The 12,563-nt window shown below is 41.8% G+C and overlaps 1 protein-coding gene across 2 annotated transcripts in view; it reads left to right on the top strand.

Moving 5' to 3' along the window:
- Positions 1-12,563, top strand: part of EML1 (EMAP like 1) — a 202,633-nt gene that overhangs the window by 28,261 nt on the left and 161,809 nt on the right. The window contains exons 2-3 of one of the 2 annotated variants that reach the window (XM_033951732.1): positions 2,983-3,165; positions 10,258-10,302. In XM_033951732.1, the coding sequence (XP_033807623.1) occupies positions 2,983-3,165; positions 10,258-10,302 (228 nt within the window). The remainder of the gene's footprint in view (positions 1-2,982; positions 3,166-10,257; positions 10,303-12,563) is intronic. The other variant, XM_033951734.1, reaches the window with a different exon arrangement.

Raw genomic sequence — 12,563 nt, 5'->3', positions numbered from 1 at the left:
CCGCGGGCCATAGTTTGCCCATGTCTGGTCTAGATATATTTTAAAAACCCTTATTATGAAATATTTTTAAAGATTAATTGCTCTGGCACATCTTTTCACTACCATTCAGTATGTCACATATGCACGTTCACATTTATATTTACCTGGTCATTTAAAAAAAAAAAAAATTCACACCATCTTCCAGCACCCCCATCCATTCATTTGTTTTTCACTTCTTCACTTCTATCAAATTAATGTCCCGATGTCTATGACATCATTCACAAAATAATCATGATATTCACATTATCTCCTTTCACATCATTCATCATATTAATGTTTTTTAGGTTTCCATGCTTGTTCTATTATTTCACATTTTATTCACTAAGCTATCATTGTGCACTCCATCCACATCTTTAACTTCATTTTCATGTTTTATTTTTATGTTTCTTTATTTTAAGGACTCCTAAAGAAGGCAAAGTTCTGTCGAAACACGGCCCATGTAGGGTCCGGTTTTAATTGTTATCTTTGGGAGCAATTAAGGTATTGTGGTAAAATTTTATACATTTGTCTGCTTTGAAGACTCTTTTTACATTTGATCAAAATAAACTTTTACATTTGATAACTCTTGTGATATCCAGGGACTCTTGGTCCACTTTTTTTTCCTTTGGACTCATCCTCACCTAGACAACATAGTGGAAGGCCAAGATTTTCTACCAGAGGCATGCAGACACAAGCTTTAAGAGCTAATTATGAACCTGCTGTTGCATCTACAACAGGGGTGTCAAACTCGATCACCTAAGGGGCTGAAATCTAAAACACAGGCTAAGTTATGGGCCAATTTTTTTATTAAGATACTTAGTCTTTGTAGAAGTATAGATCCTTCCTCACCCTGAAACACCATATCACACGCCATCCTTGTACATTAATCATGTTCTGAAAATAACAACAAGAACGGTCAGGCAGTTATATGGAGCGCCCTAGCTTTTGCACTGGGACTGGGTCTTTCTGCCTGCAAATGGGTACTGAGACAATGCTGTGAGGTTCTTGGAGCACCACTGGGGCTGCACGGTCAGGTGCTTGGATGTGGCACAGTCACCACAGGCCACATAAAATGGCCAGGCAGGCCGGATTTAGCCTATGGGCCTTGTGTTTGACATGTGTGATCTATAGGTTCTGGGCTCAATGGAAGGTGCCATAGAAGTAGTTCCCTGGGCAAGGCGTCCATTTCAGGAAGTGCTGTTGTTCCATTGGTCTCCCCAGAGAGACTCCCTACAGGTCCCTCTACCCTGGACGAAGGCAGCCTGCAACAGCATGAGCTGGTGGCTCCACTCGCAGTCTGTAGCAAAAGTGGTTCCACTTCAAATCAATTCCTGGGTCACACTGACAATGGATGCCAGCCTATTCAGGTGGGGGGGCTGGGGCGCACAGCATTGGCCACCCGGTACAAGGAAAATGGACACCATCCCGATGGAAGTAGTCAATAAACAGGCTAGAACTGAGATTGGTCCACCCGGCTCTGCAAAACCTACAATCAGTGTTGCAAGGCAGAGCTGTTAGGCCACTGCTATGGCATTATCTGAGAATGCTCTTATGTCAACCGGCAGGGAGGCACCAGAAGCACATCGCTCTGTCTAGAGGCAAAAACTACTGTTTGCTTGGGCAGAAGGACACCTGCTGGCTATCAAGGCGGCACATGTAGTCAGAGTGAACAATGTTCAAGCGGACTACCTAGCAGACATACATTGGACTTGGGAGAGTGGTCGTTGGCCCTGTGGGCTTTCCAGGACATTGTTAGAAGTTGGGGGCATCTGATGTTCAATCTGATGGCAACTGCACACAAGAAAGTGCCTCAGTTTTTCAGCTGAAGATAGGAGACTAGAAGTGCAGGGCTGGATGTCCTGGTGAAACCATGGCCGTAGACCGGACTGTTATGTGTGTTTCCTCCATGGCCCCTGATAGGCTAGATGGTCCATTGCATAGCATCTCACCCAGAGAGAGTGATCCTCATGGCCCCAGATTGGCCCAGGCATTCTTGGTATGTGGATCTAGTACGCCTACTAGTTGGTAAATGTCTCTGGCTCCAGGTGTATCCATAGTTGCTTGCACAGGGGCCAATTGCTCTAGAACAGTGTTTCTCAAGTTGGTCCTGGAGTACCCCTTGTCAGACAGACAGGTTTTCAGGATATCCACAATGAATATGCATGGGAAAGATTTGCATTCAATGGAGGCAATGTATGCAAAACCAATCTTTCCCATGCATATTAATTGTGGATATCCTGAAAACCTGACTGGCAAGGGGGTACTCCAGAACCACTGCTCTAGAAACACTGCTCCAGAAGATGTTTCAGTCTTATGGCATGGCTCTTGAATATGCAGCACTAGCCAAGAAAGGATATTCAGAAGTGATCATTACCATCCTATTGAAGACCAAAAAACCATCCACTCTTTCGGCATATGCCAAGGTGTGGGATACTAAAATGTCAATCATTTTCTATACCTCTGATATTTTTACTTATTCATGTGACATATTCAGAGAACATATTTCAATTGAAGTTAAGATGTAAAGTAATGGAGCCAGACTGGGACTTGTGTCCATAGGAAAGATAATCTTTTCAGAATTTGTGCAAATTTCCAATCTCTACCAGATAAAGTTAGAGCAGTCTTTTTGATATCTTAACTTTATCTAGGCAGTTGCCCATTTAGTAGACTGAAATTGCTGCTCACTGGGTAAGTCCCAGCTCTGCTCAGACTCTGCTTCCAGACCACCCCAGCAATAACTGCATAGCAAAGTGGTAGTCTGTGCTGATATTCTGTGGCACTATGCAGTTGTATACCTTTAAATAACAGTGGCAGAGCCGGCTAACAGGATTTAACCAGGTAGGATTCTTTCTACCTGGTTAAATACTTTTAAATATTTATTCTGCTGTACTTGGTGGTTGTATTCAGAGTTAAATTGGTCAATTTTTGTAATGTATAATTATTTGGGTTAATATTTATTTCCAGATGACAGTGCTTCTGCTGCAAGCAGCCTGGAGGTAACGGACCGCATTGCATCTTTGGAGCAGCGAGTTCAGATGCAAGAAGATGAGATTCAGCTGCTTAAATCTGCTCTAGCGGATGTGGTTCGTCGCCTGAATATTGCAGAGGAGCAACAAGCTATGCAGACTAGAAAAGGACCTACTAAAGGTATGCCAGAATGAACTCCCATTGTGTATAGTTAATATACCACATACATACATATCAGTAGGTCACATTTTGTTAGAGGATCATGCAAAATATACATTGTATATGGGAAACCATATTACTTTTGTCCTTGACCATGTCTTCATACTTGTAGAATTAATTATTTGATTGCAAATTATTAGGTGGATTACAGTAAAAACACATAAAATACAATACTTATATTGGTCCAAAGTGTGGAAAAGGCATCATTTTAGAATACATTGTAGAGGTAGGGCTGTGATTTCTGTTGAGTTCTCAGTATAGAGTGATTTTATGGGAGTGGGGTGGGTGGTTTCCATGTTTAAATGTAAGCCTTTTATAAATGCCTTCTGAAAAATGAGGCACTTACTTAAACACACACTTTGTGTTCCTGTGGGTGTAGTTTGGTCAGAACAGGTGTGGAATTACAGTGTACCTGTGTATTTTATTTTATAAATGACACATGTACATGTGTACAGAACATGCACACATTTATTCCAGCTTTGAAACGGGCATAAATGAGTGCCTTCTCAATTGCTGCCTGTTGGGGCTGGATCTTGGAGCCTATGTTTTTATAAAACTAGCTTTAACTAGATGCCTTTATGGATTTGTTGTATAGCTGTCCTTTTTATAAAACCAGGCTCATATGCTTCTGGGAGATGCAAGCATTAGCACACTTTTAAGAGGACTACCGTACATCTCCATGCTTGCAGCTGGATGAAACCAGACCAGACTTAACTTGTCCCTTTTGACATTACACCTTAGGGTCGCCCTATGGGGCTCTTTTACTACGACAGAGTACTCCAGATATTTAGAGATATAGACAGACTAAAAATATCACAGTATATAATCTGTGAGGTCAAGTCCTACATTAAACAGTAGACATCATAAAGAACCCTTTTTCATGCAATTTTATAAAAATGGAACTTATAAAACAGTCTAAAATTAATGTCTCTTTTTCATTGGTTCCATATCTCATTTATTGGTCTCAAAAACCCCCAAAACAAAATAAAAACAAAAAACAAAACCCCTCCAGAATTTTTGTATGCACTGGGACATGATCTGGGACCACTTTGAATTAAGTTTATTCAATAAATATACCAAATCAAACTGCCTACTCGACGAATGTCCCCCTAAAATCATGACAGTTGCCCCACCAGACTTCAAAAAGGAACTATTCACTTGGCTAACAACTGCCCTTACAAACGGAACATTAAACAAGGATATGGGACACATACTGATTACACCTATCCCCAAAGATCAGAATACCTCTACAGCACTGACAACCAATTACAGACCCATAGTGAGCATTCCCCTTTTCACAAAGCTACAGGAAGGATTGGTCAACCTACAACTTGTAAACTACCTAGACAAATTTAACATCCTTAGCAAACACTAATCAGGTTTCAGGAAAGGATACAACACAGAAACTGTCATAGCTTCCATACTAATATTAGAATATACACTTTCACAAAAACAATATGATAGATGTCGCAAAAAAGTGAACAGTACTGCTACAGTTTCAATAAAGGGAGTTTCAAATGAATGGAGGAAAAAGCCTCAGACTGGAACCCTTCCACCACCACAATGGCGGTCCAAGGTGGTTGGGCGAACACCTCACTGGCAAAAAACCTCCAATCTTGCTCCCACAATATGTAAACTTAAAGCAGGGCTGTTTCGTGCAAAAAGATAGAGGAAATGTCCACTTATCTTCTCAGTTGATCGGTACACCGACGGTGGCCAGCGTTTCACATATCTGCTGCCTCAGGGTGTAAAGCGATCCGATCAAACTAAAACCAGAATACAGTAAAACTTTTATCAATAAACTGGATAGATGCACAGCTTCAGAAAATATAAAAATGTAAAAAGAAGCCACTGGGACATACCTTTAAACGGGACGCTGAACCGCATCTCATGATCAAAAGATGGCTGCGCCACGATGGCTGCGCTTCCATACTAAACCACCTCTGTGATCTTTTTAGCAAAGGCAAAAGTGCACTGATTCTGCAACTAGACCACAGCAGTGCGTTCGACCTAGTGGACCATGAAATCATGCTACTGTGCCTTGATGCAATGGGAATCTCGGGAAAGGTAAAGAAATGGTTCCAAGAATTCCTAACAAACAGATCCTACCGAGTAACCAGCAATGGAAACTACTCCAACCCATGGGAAAACCCGTCGGGCGTGCCCCAAGGCTTCCCTCTGTCACCCACACTGTTCAACATCTATATCGCATCCTTAGGTCACCTACTGCAAAAACTAAACTTAAAGCACTATATATTCGCAGTTGACATATCCATCCTAATCCCCTTAAATGACATCACAAATGAAATTATAGACAACCTCTCAAACACAATGATAGAAATTGAAAAATGGACCATCAGCTTCAAACTGAAACTAAACACAGAGAAAACAAAAGTCTTTTTGGCAAGCCCCAATGACAAAATAATGAGAACATTGTTAAAAATAAATGACCATGAATATCCAATATCCAAAACCATAAAAATACTAGGTATCACACTAGATGCACACTTAACCATGGCTGACCACACAAACTTACTGGTGAAAAAATGCTTTTACACGCTGTGGAAGCTGAAGACTATTAAAAAATACTGTGACACAGCATTCTTTAGGTTACTGGTGCAGTCGCACCATCCTAGACTACTGCAACACAGAGCCGCCATCAGAAATTTCTGGGCCCCTTACTGAGCAATCCTATTGGGCCCCCCACACACCCCTTCCCCCCCTCCGACCTCCCCTTCTTCCATGGGCCGAATACACACATACTTTTCTCTGTCGCTGCACTCTTTGACCAAAAGATTTGTAAGCCTGCAACCACGTCAAGGTAGACTCTTTCAGCAGGGCCCTAACCTAACCTAAACTAATCTATACCTATCTATTCTAAACTAACATATGTCTAATACTGAACTAATACAAACTAACAAACATCTGCATAATAAATAACTAATAAATAATAGTGATAGTAGCTATAATTCACTTTTGAATGTAAAATCTCAGTTAAGGATTTCTTTTGACCTTTGTAGGCCAGAAGTAGATCACAATTGCACAATATTTTTTGTAACAAGTATTAAATGTGTTTTTATAAATACTGTAAGCTTAATAAATATATCAGAAAAAACTACACATCTGAGCGCATATCTGAACATACACATCTGTATGATTCCATCCTCCTCTGCTTGCCTATAGCTGCATCATGCATGTTAAAAATGTATCATATGTTGATATGTGCACCTTCCTTCCTTCCCATCCATCCTCCTCAGCCTGTCCTTACACATCCACAGCTGCATGTTAATGATGATGTATATATTATGATGATAAATAAGTGCATATGAGCCCATCATTAACATGCAGCTATGGATGAATATGAAAAAGAAACTATATTCTGTACAATTGTCAATTTATAAATCAGCGTCTTCTCCCCATTCTCTCTTCCCCATTTCCCTTCAGCATCCTCAGCCCACTCTCTCTCCACTTTCCTTCAGCACACACACATAAAAACAAGCAAGTAATTTATATCATTTTCATTCTATTCATTCATAGAAATTAAAGTCTAAATAATGCCAGTCACATAACAAAACATGATTTTACAAAAATAATTCCCTGCACAGTCAAGCCTTCAAGGATTACTAGATGTCTTTCAGCAGTTCCCCTCCCTCCCTCCCCCTTACCTTTGTGGCCAAGTCAAAATGATCTACCAACAATAAAATTTTAAAAACACAAAGCACGCTGTACGCAGAGAAAATGTTAATTATCATTTATATTCCGTGGGTTTTCAAAGAGGTCAAGGCAGATGACTTTATGCAATGTCACCTCAGTAACAACTATACAAAAATAGACAAATATTCCCCTCCCTTTTTACTAAAACGCGATAGCGGTTTTTAGCGCAGGGAGCTGCGCTGAATGCCCCACGCTGCTCTCAATGCTCATAGGCTCCCTGCGCTAAAAAATGCTATTGCGGTTTAGTAAAAGGGAGCCATAGTGCAAAATATAGACAGCATATATAAATTCTCAAAGCAGACACATTTTGATCACTAAATTGAAAATAAAACCATTTTTTCCTACCTTTGGTAATTTCATCAGTCTCTGGTTGCACTTTATTCTTCTGACTGTGCATCCAATATTTCTTCCCTTCTTTCAGCCTCCTGTATGCTTCCTCTCCTCCAGACCTCATTCCCTCCCCAAACTTTTCATTGTTTCACCCTGCCCCTTCTTTCTTTTTCTCTCTCTCCATACCCCCTTTCTTTCTGTATGTCTGTTTTTCTCTCTCTCACCCTGCCCCCTTCTTTCTCTCTCCACACCCTCTTTCGTTCTGTATGTCTGTCTTTCTCTCTCTCTCTCTTTCCGTGCCCCATTTTTCTTTGTTTCACCCTGCCCCCTTTCTTTCTTTCTGGCTTCCTGTCCCCCCTTTCTTTCTTTCTCCCTGCCCTCCCCTATGCCACCACCATTGGGAAAATGCTGCCACCGCCACTGGGGAATAGGCTGCCACTGCCGCCATCGGGAACAGGCCAGCGCCGAGTTCGCCCTGCTTCTCTTCCCCGCGGGGCCGACCAACTCTCGCCACCCGACGTCAATTCTAACGTCGGAGAGGACGTTCTAGGCCAGCCAGGCAGCGATTGGCTGGCCCAGAACGTCCTCTCCGACGTCAGAATTGACGCGAGTGGCGAGAGTTGGCCGGCCCCACAGGGAAAAGCAGGGAGAACTTGGCGCCGGCCTGTTCCCAATAGCGGCGGTGGCACTCAAGTGGCTAAAGAGCCTCAGTTTGCCGGCCTAGGGAGAACACTGGAGGGTGGCCAGCTGTGCACCCCCTTGGGATGTAAACCAGGGGCAGGGCGGCCCGCCCCCCCACCCTAGTATGCCACTATCTGTACTTCACTCCCTCCCTATGACCAAAAATTCTCCTTTCTTCTATTCCCCTGTGTACACAACCATCTCTTTCCCTCCCTTCCTCTCTCCCAAGTTCATGCCTTCTGTGTCCAAAAATGCATTCCCTCCCCCACCTCAGCATCTCTTTCCCTCCCTTCTTCTCTCCCAAGTCCAGGCCTTCTGTGTCCAAAAACCCATTCCCTCCCCAACCTCAGCATCTCTTTCCCTCCTTTCTTCTCTCCCAAGTCCATGCCTTCTGTGTCCAAAAACCCATTCCCTCCCCCACCTCAGCATCTCTTTCCCTCCCTTCCTCTCTCCCAAGTCCATACCTTCTGTGTCCAAAAACCCATTCTTTCCCCCACCTCAGCATCTCTTTCCCTCCCTTCTTCTCTCCCAAGTCCATGCCTTCTGTGTCCAAAAACCCATTCCCTCCCCCACCTCAGCATCTCTTTCCCTCCCTTCTTCTCTCCCAAGTCCATGCCTTCTGTGTCCAAAAACCCATTCCCTCCCCCACCTCAGCATCTCTTTCCCTCCCTTCCTCTCTCCCAAGTTCATGCCTTGTGTCCAAAACGCACTCCCTCCCCCCTTTTGTGTTCCGCGTTTGCCTCCCAGCCCATCTTTGCAATTTTCTCAGCAAAACGAAGCTCAAGCCGCGAGGCTTGTCTTCTGTTTCCTGCCTGCTCTGCCGTGCACAAATAGCCGACCGGAAGTATTCTCTGACGTCAGCGCTGACGTCGGAGAGCAGGCTTTGCTTAAGCCCTCCCTCCGACATCAGCGCTGACATCGGGGAACACTTGCGATCAGCTATATGTGAGCGGCAGGACAGGCAGGAACAGAAGACGAGCCTCGCCGCTCGAGATGTATTGAATTCCGCGGGTCCCCCGTCCAGCTCTCTCCTGTCCACGTGGGGCGGACCGCCCCTCCCCCTAGACTGTGGCCTAGGATCCTGGGGGAGCCCGGGCCCCCTGTCAGCTCCGGGCCCCTGAATACAGGACTGGTGGTACTGCACTGATGGCGGCCCTGCTGTAACATCGTCTATCTGGGTATCCCACAAAAAACAGTAAAAAAATTGAAATTAGTGCAGAACACTGCAGTTCACTTAATCTTCGGACTGAGACAAACAGACCACATTAGCCCCTACTACAAAAAATTGCACTGGCTACCAGTGGTGGCACGAATACTGTTCAAATTTGCATGTATCTGTTTCAAACAAGTCTGGGGTCTAGCACCTTCCTACTTGCAAACACACTTCATTCTGCACAACCCCACATGAACAACCAGAAACAAAAATATCTTTGCATACCCAAAGATCACAGGCTGCAGATACAAATCCTTCCTGGACAGAACCTTCATGTTCCAAGCGAACAGACAGCATAAATTAATCCAAACAGACCTACAAATCATTCCGAAAATCAATTAAAACCACTATTCGACAAATTTATTGACTAAACAGACGACCCTCTTTCACTATGTCATTTCCCCACTGCTAACCCTAATTTAATCTCCTTTTTCTCATATAACATTTATTCTTCATGCTTTCTGTAATTCGCTGATTGTCCAGCCTTCTTACATTGTGAACCGCCTAGAAGTCGTCTGACTATGGTGGTATAGAAAAATAAAGTTTATTATTATTATTATTATTATTGTAGTAGTTGTATATTAACCCACTTTCACCATTTGGAAATATATTCCAATATGCAATTCTCTCTTCATTGTAGTGCAGGATATTTCATATTTTTTAAAATTTAGTATGCATTTTTCTACAGCTCAATATGGAATTTGCAGGGCACTTTTAATGTCATTTACCAGGTAAATTAACTGCCTGAAAAATTGCCTTCACTCAGTCTGACTAAAAGTATTCTCAGAATTCCGTAGCACACATGCTTCTAGTTAGAGGAAAGGCATTCCTGGGTGTGGGTGTAGGATTGGAAAATAACACCCATAGACTGCGTTGTCGGATCTGTGCATGTTATTTTCTTTAGACACTTAAGATAACAGGCATAAAGGTCCTTGCTTACTTTGCACCTATAGGCAATATTCAAAGTAAAAACGTGTTCATGTGATCTTTGAAAATTTTGTACCAACTACCTGTTGAATTTGCACTTTGGCAAAGAATTTAACTTACATATTTTATTTCATGCCAAATTTGAAATGTGTGCTGTTATAATTTTAATGCTAAGTATTAATCCATAGATCAGAGCATGTCTAAAAAAGCAGATGGTGATAAACATGGCCCAGGTAAGCAGCTGTAATGAATTGCCAATCACTTACAAACAGTAGTGCTTACATCCAATTAACAGGGGTGCTGGCATGGGTTTGATCAAGTTTCTATTGCTAACAGTACGCTTAACAGATGCTCTGTTACTAAAGCTAAAAGAACTATGGAGTAGATGATTATTCTACATGACAGCTGAGAAGCAGTGGTGACTTTAAAATAAAAGAATACAAAAAATTCAGTGGCAGCCTTTAGCTTCCATTTCAGCTGCAGTGGGATATAAAAGACACAATTTGCTGAAGCTTCAGAAGCTCCAGGGTGGCAATCTAGCAGTCAAAACACTGCTAAAAAAGTGTTAGCAAATGCTGATTACTCTTTTTGCAGCATTGAGCATACCTAGTAACATTTTTAAACATTAGCAGTGCTCTTTCAGAAAGTGCCTTCAGTTTTGTGCACTGTCATTGTCCTATTGCTCATGGAATAGTTGAGTTCATATATTGAAAAAAAGAATGAAAAGTTATTTTTATAATAACATACTTCATTTTGTACTAACTATGGTTAGTTTTCAGTCTAAATTCTTTACAGTTCTTCCTTAACAAAATCTGATTGAAAATAACGGGGCATACTGTTTATTGTAGGAAAATATACACTAGTAATTTGATTGAATAAACAAAAAAAATCGGTACATTTTAAGTAACTAGTATAAGTAACTAGTGCTTTTAAAGATTAATCTTTATATTCCACTGCTTTCAGTTTGTTGTTGGCTTATGATGTGATCTTGCTCACCTTGCAAAAACTTCTTGGGGATCTGATTTTAAGCTTGGCACCTGGGACTTGCAGCCTACCTGGTTTTTAAAAATGAAAGATGTCGTAGTAATAAAGCCTTACCCAGTAGGTTGGCTAGGCAGATTTGGATTTGCCTTGCTTGTTTACATCTGTATATACAGGGTGTATTAAGGTTTAGATTGGGCCCTTAGACTGTAATACAGTATATGCGTTAGCATGAGTTTGGAAATGGATATGAATTATTCATGTTATCCTGCATTGATGGTTTTCAGACTGTATTGTGTGACTTTCTTGGATCTTTTTTATTTTAAAAAAAACAACCAAAAACCAACTCCTCCAAATCCCTTTGGTTTGTTGATGGTTTCTAGACTCAGAACATGAAATATCATTCTCTGAGGAACCGGTTCCTGTAAGAAAAGAACATTGCTAAACACTGTAATCTGTTTGATTCCATCAATAGAAAATATCAACCACAATAAAATCTTAGGTAGAGGCTAATTGCCAAGAGCCCAATTCAAATCTTGTAAGCTGGTAGTCAAATTGGCAGATTTTGTATTTGTTTTTTTTAACACAGATCCCCTCTTTGGGAGATACATATCCGTTTGGAAAATGTTATATTGGCTACTGAATTTTCCTTTTATATGTTCATGTATAAAGATGCTTGTTGTAAATATTTAGTAGTTTAAATTTAAAAATATACCCCCCTTTTTACAAAGACATGCTAGCGACTACCACTGCGCCCGAAGCCCATAGAAATGTAAAGGGCTTTGTGGCTTTTGAAGTGCAGCAGCCGCCAGCGCGGCTTTATAAGAGAGGGGGATAGATTTGCATTAAGTGGGTAGTAGAAGGAATAGTAGTGTGATTTAGCAACTTGCTGATACTTATCAGTAGTGCAAATTTTATATTCAGGTAATCTACGTGCTTCATCAGATGCTGAACTTGGCCATCCACAGGGTCCTTTCATCAGCACAAGTATCTGATGCTTTCTTGGGTCAGTAACTTGATGATGGCAGTGCTACTACTGTAATCTTTTATTCATAAGCTATCCAGTAAATATATTCTTCTTTTTTGGCTATTGAACGGTATCGTTTACCTGGATAATCTTTTCAACAGTGTTAAGGGTAGAGTACTACAGCACCTGCCTGCATGGCATATGGTTTGTCCACAAATGCAACAACTTTTGATTTTCTTTCCAAATTTTATGAGAGAGCAAAGATGGTCACTGAGCTATGGCCTATAACAGGAGTGTCCAACCTGTGGCCCAGTGAAGTATTTTGTGTGGCCCCGGTCGAGGGCGATGCAGTGTTTTCCTCTGCTGCCCCTGGGTATTTACCGTCTTGCCGGCTCCTTCCTCTGTCTTGCTGCAGCGTTTGCATGTTTGTGTGGCTCCAGAAACATTTTTTTCGGCCAATGTGGCCCAGCGAAGCCAAAAGGTTGGACACCCCTGGCCTATAATATTAATTAGTTTGTTATTATTTTTATTTCTCTGTCTGGGGAA

Source organism: Geotrypetes seraphini, chromosome 7 (genome assembly GCF_902459505.1).
Source record: "Geotrypetes seraphini chromosome 7, aGeoSer1.1, whole genome shotgun sequence".
NCBI lineage: Eukaryota > Metazoa > Chordata > Amphibia > Gymnophiona > Dermophiidae > Geotrypetes > Geotrypetes seraphini.
The sequence above is the reverse complement of the archived record's forward strand: the minus strand, read 5'-3'. Positions and strand labels throughout refer to the sequence as shown.